The 23,511-nt window shown below is 38.1% G+C and overlaps 1 protein-coding gene across 2 annotated transcripts; it reads left to right on the top strand.

Annotated features, from left to right (window-relative positions):
- Positions 1-1,078: 1,078 nt before the first annotated feature.
- On the top strand, positions 1,079-16,501 carry LOC121415540 (zinc finger CCHC domain-containing protein 9-like). Of its 2 annotated transcripts, none has more exons than XM_041608777.1 (5): positions 1,079-1,127; positions 10,456-10,995; positions 12,589-12,739; positions 14,289-14,453; positions 15,815-16,501. In XM_041608777.1, the coding sequence occupies exons 2-5, from the start codon at positions 10,495-10,497 to the stop codon at positions 15,940-15,942; spliced, it is 945 nt and encodes a 314-aa protein (XP_041464711.1). In that variant the 5' UTR covers positions 1,079-1,127; positions 10,456-10,494; the 3' UTR covers positions 15,943-16,501. The 2 variants fall into 2 exon arrangements, with proteins under 2 accessions (XP_041464711.1, XP_041464712.1); XM_041608778.1 differs by having other exon boundaries at positions 1,094-1,121.
- The last annotated feature ends 7,010 nt before the right edge of the window (positions 16,502-23,511 follow it).

The following is a 23,511-nucleotide window of genomic DNA, read 5'->3' on the forward strand; positions in this document are numbered from 1 at the left end:
GAGTAATCTAAGGTACGATAGTGTTCTCCCGCTTACTATTTATTGTGTTTTATGATATAAAACCTGAAATATTTTTTTTTCCTAAAAAAGAATAATTGTTTGTTTTGTCTCATTATTGCAACCGACAAGAGGCAGAATTAATTGCCTCTGCCATTTTTATCTCTTACACTATTACCTCTGCCATTATTACCTCTCCCATTTTTATCTTTGCTATTTTAACCCCTGCAATTCTTACCTCTGTCGTTATGTCATTTTTGTCTCTGTCATTATTACCTCTAGCAGCAATTAGCCAACCTCTACCATTTTTATCTGACACAGCATTTTAGATGATTTACTGAAATTGCATCATTCTTTAAAACGATTTAAAAAGTCTTAAAGCAGTTACATATAACCATAGGCGGCGGAAGCGGGGGGGACGTGTCCCCCCCTAAATTTGAGGAGGGGGGGACGGTCCCCCCCTAAATTTGTTGTTAATGACCTTTTTTTTTTTTTTTTTTTTTTTTTTTTGCTTATCAATTTATTTTGCTATGTCCCCCCTAAAATTTTTTTTTTTGCTTGTCAATTTTTTTTTATTTTTTGTCCCCTCCTAAAATTTTTTGCTTCCGCCGCCAATGCATATAACACTTACTTTTAATCAAAACAAAACGTTTTATTTCTATTTTTACAAGGCCGTGATTGTAGTTGTAGGCAGGCGAAAGAGGAAGGGGAACAGAGGGGGTAGCTGCCTCCCAATTCTTTTTATTTTTGTGGGGGCAAACACTCATCTTTCCCTCCTCTGTGCCCCCTAAAACAGCCCTGCGTCTGTCAACGAGTATAATCCACAAAATTGTGAAAAAAAAGGGAAATAAAAAACAGGAGTGAACTATATAGAAAAAAAGTCAGCAAAGTTGGTTTCAAAATTAGACACCCCATAACGGTTGGTTTCGGAAAGAGACACACATGTAGGCTTAGGCCTATAACAGTTTTTTTTTGGGGGGGGAGGGGGGGCTGATCGAGTGATGAAAATAGACGTTTTAGGAATGTGAGATTTGATATTTAGTTTTCTTTTTTGTTCAAAGCATTGACGGCACCGTAGCGACCGCGCACGCACGAGGGACGGTACGGTTGTTTAGAAATGATTTGTAAATGTAAGTGAATTGTATTTTTATCATTGTTATTAATGAAAAGATAACTTACATTACAGGGTTGACCTGAAATCAAGAAATATTTGATTAATTCTTTTCCATTTTTTATTAGTGAATTGAACTCGATTGGTTGACTCGAGACTTCGTCCGTCTCCTTTCGAGCATCTCGCTGTTCCCAAAGCCAATTGAACAGATCAGAGCGGGATCGGGAGTGACTTTGCCCTGGGACTCTGGCCGGGATTCGCTCTACGCGTTGGTCTGCTTCAACGGCACAGAGCCGGATGCGAGTCGATGACTCCGCTGCGCATGCCGCGTGGCCCTTCTTCCCAAGGCACACGTACGTGCAAAGCGCCAACTTAAAGGGGAATGAAACCTTTGGAACAAATAGGCTTGTGTAGAAACAGAAAAATCAAAGAATAAGAATAAAGAAAGTTTGAGAAAAATCGGACAATAAATGAGAAAGTTATGAGCATTTGAATATTGCAATCACCAATGCTATGGAGATCCTCCTATTGGCAATGCGACAAGGATGTGTGATGTCACTGATGAACAACTTTCCTTTTGGTGGACTATAAAATACCCTCAAAATGTCTCTTTTTGCTTTTTCTTATGATGATACAAACTCTTTATCCATGATGTATTTTAAAAAAATATGTATTACATGCCCTCATGTAGAAAGAACACATGATCTATGGATAGATGTGATAAAAGAGGCAATTCAAGTGAAATATATACTAAAGTAATGGGGAGAGTTGTTCATCAGTGACATCACACATCCTTGTCACATTGCCAATGGGAGGATCTCCATAGCATTAGTGATTGCAATATTTAAATGCTCATAACTTTCTCATTTATTGTCCGATTTTTCTCAAACTTTTGTTGATCTGTTTCTTTGATTTTTCTGTTTTCACACAAGCTATCTTGTTCAAATGGTTTCATTCTCCTTTAATGTGTTCCGCCATCTTGCTTGTTGGTTGCCGAGAAAATGCGCATTTTCAGATTTTTTTACGCTCAGTCATTATCCATGACTGAAACATTGACCAATCAAAAACTAAGATTCTATAAGAAATATGAATATTCATATACGAAAGTATAAACATAGATAATTCAGTTTTATGTGAAATTCAAACACAATTCTTCAAAATTGGGTTAGTAACTTAGTTTTATGTCTGTAAAATGACCCTTAAAATCAAAGTTTTTTTTCGAAAAAATAAGTGTTTTCCCAAGTTGTCATGGTAACATGGCCTGAATTAAAAAAGCTTAGCAAACACTTTATTTCAGTGATCGAGGATGTATTTGTTTACGGTATACGTCTACAAAAGTTATAACATTTTTTTCCAGACCATGGATGAACTTTCAAAAAGAGATATTTTAGGCAAGTTTTTATGATTTCAGGCAATTTTCTATGATTTCCGGCAATTTTCTGACATAGGCATTTTGAAGACATAGTTTTTACAGAATTAGAAGAAGACATCATGGATTTTCCTAATTATCACGACGGATATGCAACTTACTTGTAAATAAATCAAAGTCTATGATTTATTTTCGATAATGCAAAAAGAGACATTCAAGTCTCTGATTGAGAGCCGCAGATTGAACATTCGCACGGCGCAATGGTAACGTTTTCGCCGAATTCGTCGGGGCGAAAACACCAAGCGAGCCGTCCCACTCACCAGTCCCGAACGCTGCGCTGTATGTTTGATGATATATCTGGTGCCATTTCGTGCTTATAAATTTGTTTTTCTACAATGCCACTATCTCATTAAAATTATTTGTCATGATAACATTGAAAATATTATCGTTTAATGGCCCAAAGGATCGACTGTAATAAAATACACTTTGAAATATTGTCAGAGAGTGATTAGTTAGGAGATGTTTATGGTCAGAATTTAGTTATGGCTTCGGGTGAACTTACGCGAACGCGGTCACTTGCTCACGGGGCGAGTCGGCCTGGCAATTTGGTGGAGGGCCGTTTATGTGCAGTGCAGCCGCAAGAGCAGAGTTGGGGAGTTAAGTAAAAATACTTTGAAATAAGTAATCTGCAACTATTTTTTGTCTTACTCTTATCCCTTTAGATTAATTAGATAAGAGATTAAAATTCTAAAAGATTAAATCCAATTTTAGACAGTGGCAGAACAGAGTGGTGCTTTATAATTTAATGGGGGGGGGGTCGTGCATATGCCCCCAATTCAGAAAAAAAGAGGAAAAGGAAAGAGAATCTTGCGAAATTGTTCAATTGGATTTTTGTAACCAAAACATCAAAATTATGCTCATGTCGGTTGCAACTTACTAAATTCTTTTTAAATTTTGCCTGATCGATACGCCATATCGTGTATAACCCCCAATTTTTTTTCGCTCGTTACGCCACTGATATAACAGCTAGTTTATGCCAACATTATTTGGTTGCGGGATCAATTCAGCTATAGCTAAACATTTATACTTTATGCCTGTTCAACTTCATACAGGTTTAGGCCTGTATTTATGAGATATTTTTAAGATCTATGGGTGCCTTCATTATTTTCATTTTCAATTAAAACAATTATTAATTATGTATTAATTTAGTATTAACCTCCATGATACATTTTATTGTGTTAAATCGTGCCATTTCTGTTATATTAAGCCCTTGTAAAAACATGCTCAGTAGCAGACCCCCTCCCATATATAAACACAATATAAATGTATATAAAATGAATTGACCCACCCCCCCCCCCCCCCCGCTTCCCTATCGAGGACAAAATGAAAAAAAAATCAAAATTATTGACCGCCCCCCTTTGACGAGGCAGCTGTCGGTGGCATGATGTCTTCTTTGACTTTTTTGCGTGTAAAAATAATACTGAAGAAATATAGGGGCACTCTACTTGTCCCCCATGAAAATCAATCTGGATCTGCAAGTGCATGGGGCTGCGCCCTCTCCAACGTCATAGCTACACCATGGCTCTGTAACACAGATTAGCGATCAATCACTAAATGAATGGGCTAATCAATGTTACACGTGCATTTGTCGCAAAATACTGACTAAGAACCAATCAGAAGCGTTCTTTCATTTTTGCTATTCATCGTAAACCTTTGTGTTACGGAGTCCATATGTTTACGTTCTAGCTCTCATATTTTTCATCTCCCTGATTTTTGGAAGAAAAAAAACAAGGCGAAAAAAAGAGTGAAATAAATCCAATACGATTAATCACAATTTGAGTTGTTTGAAAGAATTATACTTTATTAAACTCTACAACCATGATGAAGAATATTAAACAGCAATCTTGATAAATTCTGGGGTTTTTTTCAAAATCAGAACCAATTAACCTTTTTCTGATTTTTCTGTCACTTTCCACATTTTGAAGAAAAAAAATTTAAGTTGTTCATCGACGCCCTGCGCTGATGATGAAACTGTATCCCCACTGGGTCCTCTTAACTCCCCCCCCTCTCTCCCTCCCCCCCCCATAAAGCGCCTTGCTCATTTCTCTTATCTCACCTTGACCTTAATTAGTTAATCTTAACGATTTGGCGGTACTGTCAACGTGACTGGTCGCCATCATAGCTTCATCCCCAAGAAACACGGAACAAACAATCACAACAATATTCTGGTGTTCGACCCAACATCATTCCGTTCAATACGCGTAAGGCCATACGTGGGCATGCACAAACAACGTGGGTTCTCAAAAACTGACTCGCGTTTGGACTGAAATTGTGATTAAAATAAAAATGTTATAAATATCACAAAAATATGGGTATAATAACGGATATTTGATTAACGGAAAAACATCAATTGATCGCTTATTCATAAGAATTCCGGAAAAGATTTGAACGAGGTTTTTATCAATGGTAATCAAGAGGAATTAGTGTATAGATGAATGGCGCTCAACGTTAGCCGGGTGAGGGCGCGCGCCAAATCTGGCCAGAATCTGGCAATATGGCGTCGCCCTTTAAGCTGATGTTGGGTCTATGGCTCGTGCACGTACGTGGGCAGTGCAAGGGCAAGGCTGAGCTACGAATGCAATGCCAATGAGGTGACATGATGGAGCTAGACAGCTGGCAGCCGTCTGTTTCGAGGAGTTTTTTAACATTTAATATTTTTTTCAATTTCTCCTCTTTGTCTTCATGGTCTTACACAGTCACAGACGGCTCGCTATTGACTATTGTAGACAGGATTCAGGAATAACCATCATTTCTGGGGATTTATTCAACAATTTCTGACATTTTACTATCATCCCCATTCACTTCAGTGATTCACCGACGGTACTGAATGACTGACTGTTACTGTTATTGTGAGCTTGCATGTGTTATCAGATCCTCCCTTTTGCCGATTAACTGTCCAGACTTCGATATAATTTTTACATCAAATTTGCAGTCTGAGGTGAGGATTTAGAAAAAGGCCTTACTAATACTAATGTCTTGAATATAAAACAAATAAATAAATATACAAAAAAATGGATCAAAAGGTATGAAAATTGTATTTAACCGATGTTTTCTTGACTTGGTCTTGGGAATCACCTCCAAAATGGCAGCCAAAATATGAAATATTTACCAACGAACGGAGAGGGCATCAACAATTTACGAATCATGTGATATCGATCAGTGCTGCCACCAAACATCCGAACAGTTTCCGCCCGCGTGGAAGGATAACGGTTTTCATTTTTCGGGTTCGGGTATCCGTGGACACTGATTCACCATTTTCCTGTCACAAAAACTCATTAAATTTAGTAAGACTCACCAACAAAATTTATAAGTTTTAGTCGCCAATATAATCACCAATCAATTAATTATATATTCCTGCCAAAACCATCGTTTTTATATCAGTTTTGAAACATGACCTTATATCAGTTTTGGAGCATGACCGTCTGTGTGACCGTCTGTGAATGGAGTAAAGATCCATTCTGACAACGATGGTAATTTTACTATGGTGTTGCTTAAGATCGTTTTTCTTTCCCGTCTTATGTTTTGATGATTTCAAATGCGTAGCTCCTCGTACATGTATATTTTCTTACCTCGACTTTCATTTCGAGTGAAGAATGAAGATAATTTGAAACTATTTAAGCGTCAAATAAATGTTGATCGGGTTACTCGGGTGTGTCATGTTGTTTCTTGTAATTTATTCATCAAATGCAAAATGAATTCTACTTTTTCTCACAACAACTTTGGTTACAAATGAAGATGATTATTTATGAAACTGAAAAGTTGAAAACGTCAAATGTTGATTGCATCAATACTTAAAAGGCGGTATCATGCCAGAAAGGTTTATGATGTGCGCCCGCCGAGTATGTGGTCGGTTGTGATTGACCCCTGCCCAGTTGAGTATTTTGCTTGAGAATATTCCAATTATTGGGCTTCGAACCTGGCTTAGAAAATAGGCTTTATTGTGCTTTTCACCTGCCTCAAGACCGTGACATCATGTTGTGTAAGAAGCGTCGTAATTCCATAGGTTTGTACACAGAAAAACTTGGTTATTTGTTTGCTTTCCAGATTACGCATTTCATTTTTTTCCCAGGCACAAGCTTGAATTTATGAAATCTACAGTTTTGAACTAGTTTTGTCATATTTTATTTCCTGCTTTTATTTGGCACAGATTTCAATTCTATCTGCATTCAGATTGTGTAATTTTCCTGACATAGCAATTTAGGCCCAATAAGAGTCAAACAAAGAAATCACAAAAAAAAGGTAGTGAATAGTTGTAGGTTTCCATCCATTTGAATAGTGAATAATTGTACCATTTTCATCTGATAATGAAAAAAAAATTGGATTCATAACATGGAAATGGAAGAAAATACCCAATGCTTTTGCACACAAACCTATGGAATCGCAACCCTCCAGACACAACATGATGTCATCATTTGCAGGCGACGTGGGGGTGCTCAATCGAAGCGTACATTGGAGGAGAAGTTTCTTTGATTTTCACTTAATATTTTTAAGAAATGGAAGATACATGTATATTTTTGGTATACTTGTATTCTATGAATCATTACCTTTTTTTTGATATATGATTGTTTTTACACCGGTCAGGGTCTTTAAGAATTATTTGTTGCCCGATTCGGCCACCAAAACTTAGCATTTTTCAATAATGGTTACATGAGGTGAATTTCTGGTGGCCCTGGGCCATTGCTAATTTCGAGCCTTGGCGATTGGGAAGGAACGGCTGTATTTCGGTGCAATTCTCGGCATAATTGTTTGAATTCTCAATCATAATATATCGCTTTGCTTGGCTGCACTGTTATTTTGAAGTTGGCGACCGAAAAGTAGTTTGTTCACCAAATGTTTGCATGATGTGGTTGCTAACTTCAGTCCATGATAAAATTACAGCAAGCTATAAAGCGCTAGCTATGTCCGACCAAGGATTCGAAGGATGACACAGAGATCCAAGCCGAAATACAGCCGTTCCCCATATTTGGAAAAGCGGTGGGCATATTGACCTTGAAATATGATCGAGGGACTTGCTATGACCTTTGTGAACAATTTCTGATGGGCAAATTTGATCGAAGTTGGCCGGTGCGAAAATCCATTAGCAATGTCTGGGCATGTGTGACTATGCCTAAAGCTGAAGTCTGGATTTAGGACTTGGGCCAGTCCGGTGAACGTGGTGAAGTCTTGCTCTCTCACTGGGTTTAAAAATACCATATATTATGACTTGATGCCTGCCCTAAGCCTAAGGCTTATATTATAATATTTTATAATGCAAATTATAAAAGTTTGCAAAAGCCAATGCAGCCAGGTCTCCAGCTGTAACTAACTCTTACCCCCGTTGCATCTAGACATGTTCAATCTTCAAAAAGAAATAAAGAATTAACTTGACTATTTGTGATTAGCCAAGCCCAAGAGACAGTAGGGGGTAAATTCTCTTTTTTAACTCGATATTACTATCAAAGCTTAGCCTTAAAGGAAACCAAAACCCAAGAAGAGAAGCAATCTTATTGGAAAGAGTAAAATGAGAGGAACAATTTAAAAAAAGTTTCATCAAAATCGGTTATGAAATAAGCAAGTTATGGACGATTAAAAAGTCTTGTTGTACTTACTATGTGAATCCTCAAATTGGCAAACGTGCTTCAAAATGGCTGATTTTGTGGACAACTCTCCATTTGTTTTGTACACATATTTTCAGATTTTCCCCTTTATTTTACATATTTTACATTATCTCCTCCTGACCTTGACATATATTGTGTGGATTATATTTTCCCATGACATATGTTGTGCTCAGAAGGAGGCAAGGTGCGATTTGAAAGATAATGAGGAAAATCTGAAAATTTGTGTACAAAACAAATGGAGAGTTGTCCACAAAATCAGCCATTTTGAAGCACGTTTGCCAATTTGAGGATGCCCATAGAAAGTACAACAAGAGTTTTCAAACTCCCATAACTTGCTTATTTCATAACCGATTTTGATGAAACTTTTTTTAAATTGTTCCTCTCATTTTACTCTTTCCAATACGATTACTTCTCTTCTTGGGTTTTGGTTTCCTTTAACCCTATCTATGCCGGGGGAGGGGGGGCCTCCCCTGAACGAATCGCGCGACCGCGCTGCTCTCTGACTTTTTACTTTCAAGTCTTGCGCAACTTTTGAGACAAATTTTGCGTCACCTGGATACAGGGTTCCGAAATTACGCAACATTATGTAAGTGCACGCCAGACATAAAATTGCTCAAAAACATGTTTTTGTGTACAAAGTCAATGCAAATTGTGTTTTCAACTACAATTCATAAATGTATGATTATTTTTAGTTTAGTTTTAGTTATTTATTCTATGCTTTTTATGATCTCAGAAGAGTCCATGACAAATTTCCTTGAAAAAACAATGAAAAACAAAAGGTCAAAAAATAAAGAAATACATAAGAAATTGCAAAAAACAATATATTACATAAGAAAATGATTTTTTTCATGTATACTTGCTAAGAACACCACAAAGAGTCTCCATACCAAAAATTAGAACATTTAGAGCTTTATTTAGGGAGTTAGAGGGAAAAGTATGATTTTGCATACTAATTACGCATAAATTATCATAATCATTTAATAGGGATTCGCATGAAATAAATTACTATACAATTTTGTAGATTATGTCCTAGGCAACCTGCGTGCCAATTTTCGGCCCGGTCGACGGCCGAGATCTTGTGGGGGGGGGGGTCTGGGAGGCCACCCCCCTGGCCATATACATGTAAACTCCCAAAATACCCCTGCCTAGATAGGGTTAAGATCAGGTGCATGTTGCCAAACATAATGGCAAATTGTAGAATTAAAATTGCAAAGTACAATTTTAATAATTTCACATGTTTTGGCAAAATAATTATCCAATTTTACCTTTTAGAAATGGTAGACCAAGGTTTTTTTTTAGACCTATTCTGAGAATTGTAATGCCTGAACCCTGGGGCCTGTTTCTCAACAGGTCTAACTTCTTGACTAAATCGGAGATAGTGAGCTACTTGTCTGTTAACTGTTTCACGAAGCCCTTGTTGCCAAGATCAGGGACAACCTTACTAAATATTTATAACCATTAATAATTTCTTTCGTAATGACGTAGTGGCATCAGGGGGGAAGACTGTGACATGCAAAAGTGCCTCAATATCTGAAAATTATAATCTTAAGTAATCGATCATAGAATGAATTTACACTGCAAAATCATGAGGGATAGATCATTCAATAATGTAGTGTACAGAAACTATAATAATTCTTCTGAAAATGCCACAAAACCATTTTGAAATAATTGAATCATTAAAGATGCCTCGTCAGACCATCTATTATTATACTGATATTTTTTGTTTTCAGGCCCTCATTACCATTGTGATAAATTCTATCTCAACTGTATGCATAGAACTTGTCAAGTCATTATGTTTCAGTATTTAAAGATTTAGACAATTTACATGTATGTTGCATTATTTTGATGTTTGAAATCATATAAAAGTGTAGAATTATAATTTTACAAAGAAAATATTATTAAAGGGTTTACTTCCGTTATCTATGAAAATTTCATGTCCTGGGGATACCTATCTCAACATACAGTACACATGTTATTTTGTGTCATGAATCAAATTATTCATAATTTCATTTTCTCAATAATTAATACTCTAGTCTCCATTGTTTAAGTATGTATGATGCACATTTTGCCTCTGCTATTTTTTTATTATCGGTAATTATATATTCCCTAATTCATCACAAAAATTTAAGGACGACTCAAAGAACAAAAATAAAAACATTACCTGACGCTTGATACTGCAACACATGTGGCCAAATTTCCATTTTTTTTCCAGCTAATTTTAGCCAAATCAAATGGTTCCCTTTCAATTTGTTGTTGCTTCTTTGTATCAAAACTAAATTTTGATGAATTCTTTAATGTTGAACTATTGCTTTCCTCCACAGCTGAATATAAATCCACAGAGTCTTGCTACCAGAATCAAAATGACTCGTTGGGCGAGAGGAGGAAATGCTAACAAAAAGAAACCCCATGATGCTTCAACATGGGAGCAGATGACTGAACACGATGAGAGAAATCAGACCAAAGCTGGAGCTAAACATAAGCCTGCTCATTCCACCAAAAAATACAAGCAAGAAAGCGCCAAGAAAGTATTAAAGAGGACAGGTACTGAAAAAAGCAGCTTGGGTATTGATAAAAAACTTGTTAGCCAGACAAGACAAAGTGGAATTCATCAGAAAGTTGGTAACGGGAAAAAGAATGCTGCTGCAGAGTCAAGACTGCTTTTGTCAAGCGGTGGCAAATCAATCATCGATGTCATATTAGAAGCAGATAAAGCCAGAGACTGTGATATACAGGATGAAAGAAAAAAGTCAGTTGGTGATGTGAGGCAGAATAGCATGGAAACACCGGAACTTGCTGCAATGAAAGAGAAGAGAAGCGAAGACAGACGATTAAAGAGACAAAAGAAGAAAGCTGACAGTATGGTGAGAATGTACAAAGAATGAAACAAGTTTTAATGCTTGAAAGCATTTATCACAGAGTAATACATGTAACTGTAATGACGTTCCTCTCGCTCATCCCCATGGCAACCTGTTTTAAACAGGGTCAAGTAATTTTTGTGATAATATGAGATATGTGTTGTCTTCATGTATTCTTCCAACTTTCTGTGGACTGGAAAGCCATGCAAAGTCTGAAGAAGACAGTGTACTACTTGATTGAAACCAGTAGGGGATGTCTCATAAAGCTATTCATACCCTTTTCAAAAAAACAAAATGCAAAAATATTTTTAAAATACCCCCAAATCACACATTTGCACATTTTTTTTTGGGGGGGGGATTTTTTCCTGACTTTTGATAATTTTGGGCACCATGCCTGCATGCATAAGCATGCAATTTAAAGTCTATAAAATATATTTCTTAAATTTTGTTCTACATCTTGTAGAAAAAATACGATAAAAATATATTCTCTGATATTTTTATGTAGCTCTTATGTTTATTCAATTCACTATTTTTAGAGTATTTTTTAAAAAATTGTTCGAATTCGCAAGAATATTAATAATGAAGATGACAGAATACAGAAAAAATATTCCTTGTATTTGTCATTCCAGGAAAATACCCCAAAACGTGCTATTTTTAGAGTATTTAAAAAATTCCCTATAAATATGCTTATTTAGAGTAATTTTCAGAAAATTATTCTAACGATTAGCAGTTTAAAAAAAAATACCCAGAAAAATATGAAAAATATATTTTCCATTGGCAAAAACGACTAGGGTAAGTTATGTAAAAGTATGACATCTTAAATTTCCCGGTGCATATTTTTTCCATGGCATCTCTACAAAGTGGGATTGAAATTCATTGATCAAATATCTTCTTAAATTTTTCATCTGCCATCAAGAGATTATGTGATGAGCAACAAGTTTCAGCCCTTTATATGTGATTGAAATTTGGGGTAATGTGATCAATGTCAAAGGTCATCTCAGCTCAGGTTTAAACTTAGATAAAAATTGACATTTTTGTCATTTTCATTTGACAAAACATTTGTCATATCCATTAATTTGTTATTTCCTTGAAATAGGGCATCCACATACCCCCACGGCCTTGTATTATTAGATTGTGCATTAAGGACAATGCAGACAATACTACTAGAGACATACATACCACTTGTTGACTATTCCAACTTTTTCAAATGGGACTATCACAGGCTTCACAGCAGGCTTTGTAACCAGTGGCATAATGAGTAAAAAATTTTGAGGGGGCCAGATATGGCGTAAATTGGGGTAAATTTATAAAAAGTTGTGAGTGAGCGAAGCGAGCAAGCAAAAATCTCAACATGTTATTACAAAATTCAAATTTTTTGATAGATTTTGACATAATATTCAGAAAAAATATATTCCACCCTTCTCTCTTCGCCTTTCTCTTTTTTCATGGTACGGGTAGTGAACTTTTTTTGCCCCCCACCCCCCCCATCTGTACACCACTGTTATTGAAGTAGAGATAATGTACCAGTTTCTGTTAGAACTTTATATATTGAACATTTTAAGAGATACATCAGTTCTATTTTCCTCTGTACATCTCTAGATGTGTTTCCACTGTCGGCAAACAGGCCATGGTGTTTCTGACTGTCCACAGATGTTAGGGGATGTTGAACAGGGTACTGGTATCTGCTATCGGTGTGGATCAACGGAACATGACGTCAGCAAGTGTCGTGCAAAAGTGGATAAAAAACAAGGTAAGTTCAAATTGATTTTCATGGAGATATTAATATGGATAAAACCTGTGGATATCTTCTGTTGAGCTAAACTTGATATTTTGTCTTCATCATGTTGAATATGTTGGAATTCGATGGAGCCGATATCCTTAAGACTTATTTTCAGTTAGGCAACTTAATTACAAAAGCAATCTAGATTTTTATTAGCCACTGAGCCCTGTAACAATGGCAGTTGCCATAATGGAAAAATGAGCATAGTTGTCTAAAGCATGCCCCTGGTCTGTAGATGTCAAGGGGATTGTAACAGTGTCATTCCCACACTATTATTGATAGAGAGTAGGCCTACCTTCAATGGTGATATGCAGCTGTCTTAAGTTTTTGTCACATTTGTCTGCTCTTGAAATGTAAATCTTGAATTAAAACCCTTGTTTAGACATTTTTTCTTCGGTTATAGAGAATGTTATTAATCACATGTCAGAGTTACAAATCAAATCTGGTAAATTCATTTGGACTTTGTGATGCTCATTCAGGCTATGTAGGATATTATCACATGTCATAGTTACATGTCAAATATATTGTCATGTGCATTAGTGGTGGCCGATGGTATTGTGTTAAAGCAACATTGTTATTAAACCATTAAGCAGTGACACACATGACAAATGATTTATTGAAACAGAGAAGTGATGATATAGTTAAAGTGAATCTTTGAATTTAAAGGACAAATCCACCCCAACAAAAAACTTGATTTGAATAAAAGGAGAAAACTTCAACAAGCATAACCCTGAAAATTTCAACAAAATCGGATGTAAAATAAAGAAAGTTATGGCATTTTAAAGTTTCGCTCATTTTCAACAAAATAGTTATATGAACGAGTTGATGACATCACTCACTATTTCTTTTGTAATTTATTATATGAAATATGAAATATTTTTATTTTCTCGTCATTGCCATGTGAAATGAAGTTTCATTCCTCCCTGAACTCATGGAATTCCATTATTTTAACATTTTGTGCTTCAGGCAAGGAGGTCCTAATCGTCAAATTCGTAAAAATTGAAATATTGTATAATTCAAACAATAAAAAAACAAAAGAAATAGTGAGTGAGTGACATCATCGACTCTCTCTCATTTGGATGTAACTGGCTCGTTGATATAACTATTTTGTCAAAAATAAGCGAAACTTTGAAATGTCATAACTTTCTTATTTTACATCTGATTTTGATGAAATTTCCAGCATTGTGCTTGTCTGATTTTTCTCTATTGATTAAAATCAACATTTTTCTGGGGTGGACTTGACCTTTAATGGGTTGAAAATCCTTGGCCATGGATGCCCTGTTGACTGTTCTTGATACCCCTTACATTGGACTTAGAGATTTACTGTTACCCTTTTTTATCCTCTCTTTTGTGCTATGATATGGAAAAGTGCCGTATGGAAAAGTGGTCTTGCCCTCAAAATATTGTAATGAAACACCTGTTATTTCAATACTCTTTCATATTTCCCCATGTAGGGACCATGGAAATCATTGTTTTCTATGGTCTTGTAAAACTCAATTATGTTTTTGTGTCATGTCAGGTGACTTCCCCTATGCGAAGTGTTTCATATGTGGACAGACTGGACACCTGTCTAGGATGTGTCCAGACAATCCCAGGGGTCTGTATCCAGAAGGAGGTGGTTGCAAGGAATGTGGATCGGTTGAGCACAGGTGGTGGAACTGCCCTGTCAGGAAGCCAGTGAAAGGTCAGTGAAGGATAGGAGCAACCAGAGATGGCAGTCTCTTGGCTTTTGCCATGATTTCAGGCCCTGGCAACATTCCATTTCAGTTTGATCCTGCCCAAAGTATTAGAGGGGATGCCATACAGTACTTTTAATATGATCTAGCTTCGTTTTAGGCCGAGGGAGTAAAACTGACCTGGTGGGTGTTTCATAAAGCTGTTCGTAAGTTAAGAGCGACTTTAAGAACGACTGGTGATGCTTTCTTGTGGTAAATGACATACAACCAAAATGTTCATTGGCGATGGTTTACGCGTAAGAAAGGATCACCAGTCGTTCTTAAAGTCGCTCTTAACTTAAGAACAGCTTTATGAAACACCCACCTGGTAGATGTTTCATAAGGCTGTTCGTAAGTCAAGAGTTACTTTAAGAATGAGAGGTGATCCTTTCTTGTGGTAAATGATATTCACCACTAAATGTTCACTGGTGATTATTTAGCATGTAAGAAAGGTTCACCAGTCATTCTTGAAGTCACTCTTAATTCACGAACAGCTTTGTGAAACACCCACTGTCATCCCTACATCAGGACCTCCTTAACATAAAGCCAAGCAATAGATTATACTAATGATTAATGATTGATGTCACATGAGAATCATTCTTAAGATCAAACGCTGAGCTTTGTGCAACGACACCCTGGTAATGTCTCATCAAGAGTTAAATTAATTCCAATGAATGAATCTGATACACGGTGGAAACCTAGTTACGCCATTATTTTTAATGTAGATTATGTTTGGCCTAGCTTGGGGCCTGTTTCATGAAGTACTTCAAACTGTTGTAACTTTGCCATTATGGCAACTACCATGGTAACCTTGATTATGATTGGCTGCTGAGCTCTGTTACCATGGAAGTTGCCATTATGGAAAAGTTACAACAGTTGAAACTCCTTTAAGAAACTGGTGCCTTTAGGAGATTAGACAACGCTGATGTCTTTGTCACCAAACGTACATTGTATGTAGTCCTATGCATGCATGTTGTGTGTGATGTGTATGACTTGAAGTAAATCTGTTCATTTCTGGTAATTTTGATAGAACTTGCAAAATCTTAAAGAATACACTATTTTCTGACCTGTATTATAATCAGCATTCTCATTCAGTTTGAGAAAGCTTCTCCTACTATTCAGACACCATGAAAAGAATTCCTCGGTTTCTCGAAATCATTGACTGTTTTGAGAACTACTCTTTGTTGATTCAATTTTGTTGAGTATGGATAGTGTAATGGACTATTATTCTTGCGGAATAGTGACATCAGCCCTGATGAACAAAACTGAGTAAATTAAATGCTTTGCAAATAAAATATAATTTTGTCATTTCCAACTTTTGTTCTTCCAGGAGTTGATCTGTCTGCAATAAGCCTCCCTGTGACTGGGATCCATGCAAGTGCTGATGCTGAGCCGGCCTTCATGCCAAAACCGAAGGTGAAAGTCAAGCAGACCGGGCCTAAAGTTGTGAATTTCTAATCTTAGATTATAAGCATTATCAGGAGACTTCTATTCTCTTGTCCAAAGTACATGTTTAGGTGTGTGATTCATTTGATCTCCCGTGCAGTAATCACAGAAACTGCTGTAATGGGCATAAATGTTGTGTTTTCTTTAACCAACCCTTGCTCCTCGTCCAATAAATGGTCTGCCAACTTTCAGAGCATACCGCCATTGAGAGTGACCGCCAGTCTAAACAGGGAGACCATAACAGAAATAACTAGATAAATAAAATTTGAGTTTCTATATGCATCGATCCTGTGTTACTGGTTATCTTGGGCGTAATGTTACAAGACTACATTGATCAGAATGTTGCATTATGGGTAATGAACAGGGCTGAGTAAATGAGAAGTTGAAGAATAAGACGGAGCTATTAAGATTACCGGCCCTTATGTCTTTTAAATAAATCCAATCCAATAAAAACATGTCTTGTTTCCTGAACCACACTCTTTATAACATAGCACCAACTATTCTGTACTCACAATGTATGCATATTCCTTGTAACTTACCTAGACATCTCAGGTTAAAAAAAAGGGGGGGGGGGTCCAATAACGGGGCAGTAGTCCTGCAAAAGGACGATTTTATTGCATGGATCTCCTGCAAAGTTTGAGTTTTACTACTGTCTTGTTATTGGACCATATTTTTTCTTACTGGACTGGGGCATGTTTTTTTCCACTACAAAATAACAGACTTGATTTTTCAGCACTTTCCATTCAAAAGTAGCATATTTAATTTAATTTAATTTGAAGTAATCATTTTTACTTGCAAAAAAAATACAACATGTTAGATCAAGATTAAGCAATATTTTTTATTATTAGTTTCTTGTTGATTGCTTAAAACAAGGTAAGAAATGGTCATTGAGATAAAACAACCCATTTTCAATAATCTTAACTTTCCCCTTTTTTGAAAAGTTTTTTTATGTGCTTATAAAGCGGTCTACTTTTTGGAACACTGGTTATGATGACAATTTTAAGGTCCTCTCTTTTTGGTAATGCATATTTTATGTAAACATTTCAAAGAGCAATTATACTATTTCAGAATGTTGCTTCTTTATTTAAATATATATAAACATTGCAAGTACCACCATCACAGATACAACATAGTTTGTTTGGGGATTTTTGTAAAACCATTTTTGTTCCTCTTGAGACACCCCTCTATATTTTGAAACTAGCTCTAATTCGATATTCACAAAGTGTAGTGACATTATCATGTACAAAAGAATTGGCATATTCAACAGAACTCATAATCATTACTCAGTTTGAAAATACCAAGTTTTGACATGAGAGTAGTAATACATGATACTGTTGTTTTCATTTGCTTTTATCAAAATAGATAACATATGTATGCTTTCATTTGAAAGCCAGTTAATCCATGTATATTTAACATAAAAAAATATTCCATTAACTTTTTTGTTTGAAGTGCAACACTATTAAATGTTCTAACAATAAAAACATTGCACAAACGATTCCACTAGTAAGTGGCCACCAAAATTTTACCACAAGAGAAAAAAAATTGGTTGTGCTACCCAAGATAGCTCCTGTTAGTTGACTTCAAAGGAAAATATTGAAGAAATTCTGTTACATGGTTAAAATTTCACAACCCAAAATGATCATAATTCAAACGTTATACCCTTCACCATAAACAACACTATCTTAAACCTTATCTTATATCTTAAACCTCCACTTCCATATGGATATATCTTTGCCTTTTAGGTCGTCGTCTTTTGTTGTGTTCATTGAAAATTTTTGTCTTGGCACAAGGTCCTTACAATTCCTTCAGTCCTTGAATGCCTGGTTAATAATGTAAAAAAAATGGTACACATCACATTACACATTCTCTCATCTGTTCTCTGTTTGTCTTCTCCCTTTGCAAGTCACTTATTTTTGTATCATGCCATGCTGGTGATCAGAATCTGCCAATCTTTGCACATAGTCTACATTTATAAGCAGTGAGAATTATCTCCTTTTTTTCCCATTAACTGCTCCTCTTTTTTCTTGTCATCTGTTAGTTTTTGTTGTTTGTCCTTTCCTTTGCAAATGGCTCCATAGTCATAATGCAACTGTTCTTTAACAGCTATGTCTCTTTTTGCAAACAGGTCGAGTACTGTTTTATTTTTGTTACTTTTTTTAGAAGGCATTTGCACCCTCCCCTACTCCATCATTTACCAGATGCCCTAGATCATCTGAGTGTGTAGCATCAATGCTGAAAATATGAACAAAATGTAGTGGAAATAGAAACAAACTAACATCAAGCACTAGCCAAGAGGTAGTTGATGTTGATTGTCCATTTCCCAGTATTATTTCTTTTGCCATTGCATCTACATTGCTCAATATGGCTGCCTGAAGTCAGAATGATTACTGTAGTTCTTATAAACTGGATAAATCAGATGACTGATTGATGAAAACCAGTCACATGCATGAATCACTTTACTGTCTAACAGTTCGTTTTCAGTTCGTTTACTGATCACATGGTTTTCAACAACAAACACTGGTGGAGGGAACAAGGTAATTGTTAACTTGATCCTCATTAGGTTGGATGTTACCTGACAAGCATAGCCTCTTTCTTATCAACACTTCCCTGTTACTTCATCATGAGCAGCAACATGCCATTCATTTGGCTCAATTGCTGCAAAATTTGCTGCTGCAATAGTGCGAACCTTCTATCCCTCTCGTCTTCCTTTCGCTGCCTCTCTGCATTTTTCTCTTCTCTGCATCTTCTCTTCGCCTTCTTTCTTCCTCCCTTTGTTCTAGCAATTCCCTTTTGGTCGCCTCATCCTTTCTTAGTTGCAGCTACTGTGCCTTTGCCTCTTGTTCCATTTCAAGCTTCATTTTCATGAAGGATGCCACATCGTTCCCCGAGTTCCTCCTCTTTGTGGTTCACCGTCTTCTTCTTTCAGTCTGAAAAAATACATGAGAATATTTTGTTAGTGAAAGAATCGTAGAATCAACTGTCTACATCGGGGGACTCAAGGCATTGGCGCAGAGGAACAGAAAACTATCACCTTTTTCATGTCTTTTTTGCGTAATGCAACATGCCATTTATTTGGCTCGACTGCTGCAAAATTTGCTGCTGCAATAGTTCGAACCTTCTATCCTCTCGTGTTCCTTTCACTGCCTCTGCATTTTTCTCTTCTTCTCTGCCTCTTCTTTTCGCCTTCTTTCTTCCTCCCTTTGTTCTCGCAATTCCCTTTTGGTCACCTCATCCTTTCTTAGTTGCAGCTCCTGTGCCTTTGCCTCTTTCCATTTCAAGCTTCATTTTCATGAAGGATGCCACATCGTTCCCCGAGTTCCTCCTCTTTGTTTGTGGTTCACCCACCGTCTTCATCTTTCAGTCTGAAAAAATACATGAGAATATTTTGGTAGTGAAAGAATTGTAGAATCAACTGTCTACATCGGGGGACTCCAGGCATTGGCGCAGAGGAACAGAAAACTATTTTCATGTCCTTTTTGTGTAATGCAACTGATCAAATTTTGGGACGTCATAGGGTCCGCAATATAAAGCAAACAATCTTTCTGTTTTATATTGTTAAAAATTTAAAGCCTCGGATATCACGATAATTTGACAGTATAAACTAGAAAGAGAGAGACTTGCCCCTGTAAAATTAACAGCACCAAGTATTAGAAAAGACACCTAGTTGTAATGTAACTAACCATGGAATCGCCCATGAATTAAATTACAAAAATTAATTAATTTCAGTGGATGTTGACCAAGTAAGAGACGCACAAACTAAACATAGGGATCTTGTGAGGTCTAAAAGTGCCAACTTCTTTTGAATTTTTTAGGAACTTCCGATTGGGTCCAGGCAAAAGATCAAGCACATGTAACCATCTTTTATTTTTGTTGTTGCATGTTTAGATGTTCAGGTGCTGAATTTGGTGAAAATGATGTAAATTTCATTTTGATTGTGGAACATCCTTAAAGGGGTAGTACACCCTAAAGAAAAGTTTGTTGTAAAAATAGCAGAACAAATAATTAAAAGTATTAGTGAAGTTTTGAGAAAAATATATTAAAGATTAAGAAAGTTATTAGAATTTTTAATTTTGGATATGTAACGTCACAAACAAGCAGCTGCTCCATGTGTTATTTAATATAAAATGCATGAAATAATTTTTTTAATGGATCCTGAAGACTTATTTTTATTTTCTATTCATGATCGGGTGTGAAATGATTTTCTATTGAAAATTTAATGCAAAGGGTACAGCAAAAACCATTTTAATTTTCGAAGAAAATGACATTTCATTGATTTCTTACCACCTACTATGTATTAATGCTGCTTGCATATGATGTCCCAAATTTAATAATTACAATTCTATTAACTTTTTAATTCGTTGATTGATTTTTCTCAAACCTCTGGCAATATCATTTTCTATTTCTTCTGCTATTTTTACAATAAACTTTTTGTCAGGGTGAACTTGTATGGCTTGCTAAAAAAGATTCATTCCAAAAAGCAGCTGTTCAATTCATGACAATATTAGTATTCATAACTCCTTGGGAACAATAAGTACAAAAGTTTCCTTCCAATTAAAGCACGATAGCAGAATTCATTGAAGGTGGTAGCAACATGCAACATAAAAAGAGTCTCTTTTAATTTTAGTAAGCCATAGTTAAATAAAACTATAAGCTAGGCTTAAAGTATTGCGGCCTTTTGAACCAGTGAATTATTTTAACAGTTAACTCGGTCTAAAAAGATCAGCTTCTGTTGGTCTCTCCAAAGTCTCTATCTTCTTGTGTTTCTCGTCGTTTTTTTTTGGCCCATCTGCTTCTGATTGTTTTTCCTGTTGGTGCAGGTCCTTTAAAATTGTAACAATTTCATCCTGGATCTCATTGACCTCAGGCGCAATGCTTGATGCCCTCCTTTCTTGCTTGAAGGAAATTGTACCTGTCTCTTACCACTCTTTGGTCAACTTTGAAACCTTGCATTTGGAGAACCTTCGCTATCTCGGTCCAACATTTCCCCCGCTCCTTCGATCCTCTATTAAATAGAAAAGGATTGACAGAAGCCACCTCCTTTAGTAGTGAGAGATCTTTCTGCTCATTCCACGTCATTACAATTCTGAAAATTAAACACAATGGCACAAGCACGGTTGCAGCTGGTTTTAGGCGCATGACCTGATCTAGCATCCCGAAATCCTTTTCAACGCAAACATTCATTCTAGGCATGCTCAGGGTTTCGTGCATTTTCTCCGCGCTCATTCCTACATGTATCCCAGATGGCAAATGATCTGGTGGCATTTTTCTGATACTTTGACAAAATGACAGAGTATCATCTCCAATATCCTGGCATTAGCAATCGCCACAGTGACCACCTCCGCGAAAGTCTCGTCTCATGGCAATCTCCTGAGTGAGCTCGCCTAGATACATAGGTGTGTTCGCCATCAGATATCGCTCCGGTTTGAAATAGGGAGCATCTGTTTCCAGAAGCATTCTTTCGATAGGTGTATCCCTCAGCGCCTCGTCCTGGGGACCAGTGAACTCCATCACCTTCCTAGTAAAGCTGAAGTGCGCTTGGGGAAATGCATCCGACCACGCCCTCCGCTCCTCTTTAACGGAGCAATGGAGGTGAATCCTCTGTTGGCATGAACAATGTTCGACCAACAAGTGTTGGACATCCCGACTGATAGCAGTAGCACACGGATCTCCAGAGGACCCACCTTATTACCTATGGGCATTCCCAGAATCTGGATCAACATGTTGATCTGCTGCTGCCATGTCGTGTCCGGAATGGAGAAGTCCAGGCCCAGCTCAGAGACACCACAAATCTGCTGGCTGGCCAATAACGACCGCAATCTATTCAAGGTCTCCATAGTCACTTGATCAGCCTTCTTGGGGTGAATACCGACTGACACTACCCAACTGGGATCCTCTGGATACCAGATTCTTCCCCACCATTGGGGGTCGCAATAATTCAGCACCCCTCCAGTCACTCGCACCGGCTTCAATGGTAACCGCCCGGGACAAGCTCTAAGGGCATTTGCCCCATGCTTCTTCAGGCATTTCTCTATCCTCTATATCCTCTTCTCTATCCAGATGGAAATGACTGTCAATGATGATCGGGAGTCTCTCTCATACTCCACAGGCGCTAGGCTAAGTCGGCCCACATGGCTAATACCGGTCTCAACAGACTCTGACTGTCTTGGTCTGACAGGAGAGGGTGAAGCAACAGGAGAATCATCTCTCTGCCACTCAACATCCTGGCTCCATGGCTCCGCCGATGTAGCAAGCGCCTCCTCAGCGTCCACTGGAACCTCTGATACTCCTGTGATCGTTGGCTCGGCAGCCTCAACCCGACTCACTGGAGGAGTCTGGGAGTCCTCGAGTTCTTCAACCGAGATTTCTTGGACTACTTTCACCCTCTGGAAGGATTCCACAATCTTAGTTTTTGTAGTAGGCCTGGGCGAAACAGCTCCCAACCTCAGGAAACCGTCTGCCAAACTCAGCCTGTTCTTCCTCTCCGGGGAGGGTTGGGCAATTGTAGGTGCTGCCATTCTTTGAGGGAGGGAGTGACTAAGCCCCCTCATGACAGCAGGTGGCCTCACAGCTCCGGGAGTAGTTGGTTGAAACGGAAAACCCGTTCCAATGAACCCCTGTTTAAATGCTGAACGATGGAAGCCTACTGAGGGGTTAATTAGTAACTCCCTCAGATGCTCCTCTGGTGTCTGGGAGTCCTCGAGTTCTTCAACCGAGATTACTCGGACCACTTTCACCCTCTGGAAGGATTCCACAATCTTAGTTTTTGTAGTAGTCCTGGGCGAAACAGCTCCCAACCTCGGGAAACCGTCAGCAGGAGGGAACATCATCTGGGAGTTTACAGGGAACTCCCCAGAACATTCACCAGGCTTCAGATCCGGGACTGGAGATTCACCTTGCACCTCCATAGGGATCTCTAACAGTTCCTCTCGGAGACCGACTCCACCAGTGGAGGGATCGAGCTGGTCTCAGCTGCAGCGTCCGCTTTCTCTAGCTTACCAGCTGCAGCTTCCACAATGTCCGGCTGACTGACGGGCGTGGGAATCTCCTGCATATCGGGCCTACCAGCCGCTGCAGGAATCTCACGCGTCTCCGGCCTACCTGCAGCCGCAGGAACTTCGCGCATAGCCGGCACACCAGCAGCCGCAGGAACTTTGCGCCACTCTGAGCCGAAACGTTGGGAGTTCGGCGAGCATCCTCACTCTGCCTTTCTCCTGATCTTTCCCTCTGAGTGGGAGCGCTAGGAGTCGGTTGAGCATTTGCACCCTCCCTGACTGTAGGCTCATCTCTCTGAGTAGATTCTCTGTAGGTGGAGCGAGCACTTCCACTCTACCCGGCACCTGAGCCACTACTCCGCGCGGATGCTGGGGCTGAGCGAACATTATCGTTCCGCTCATCTCCCCGTTGGTTGCTTCTGCTCTGTGGCTGACCAGAGGTAGGGCGATTGGCGAGAGCCTGCCCCCCTGTGGCTTGCTGCCAGGCACAGGCTTCTTCTTACGCCTTCCAGCGCGAGAACGCCTCCCTTGCCTAGCCTGCCCAGAGTTCGAAGACCCAGCCGGCTGGGGGAAAGTCCCACTTGCCGCC

Source organism: Lytechinus variegatus, chromosome 5 (genome assembly GCF_018143015.1).
Source record: "Lytechinus variegatus isolate NC3 chromosome 5, Lvar_3.0, whole genome shotgun sequence".
Lineage (NCBI taxonomy): Eukaryota > Metazoa > Echinodermata > Echinoidea > Temnopleuroida > Toxopneustidae > Lytechinus > Lytechinus variegatus.

What these genes read in the sequence shown, in the direction of transcription:
- LOC121415540 (XM_041608777.1), top strand. Translation starts at nt 10,495, where the DNA reads ATGACTCGTTGGGCGAGAGGAGGAAATGCTAACAAAAAGAAACCCCAT. An exon ending in AGAAGAAAGCTGACAGTATG is followed by an intron (nt 10,996 to 12,588) that starts GTGAGAATGTAC and finishes GTACATCTCTAG; the next exon opens with ATGTGTTTCCACTGTCGGCA. An exon ending in AAAAGTGGATAAAAAACAAG is followed by an intron (nt 12,740 to 14,288) that starts GTAAGTTCAAAT and finishes GTGTCATGTCAG; the next exon opens with GTGACTTCCCCTATGCGAAG.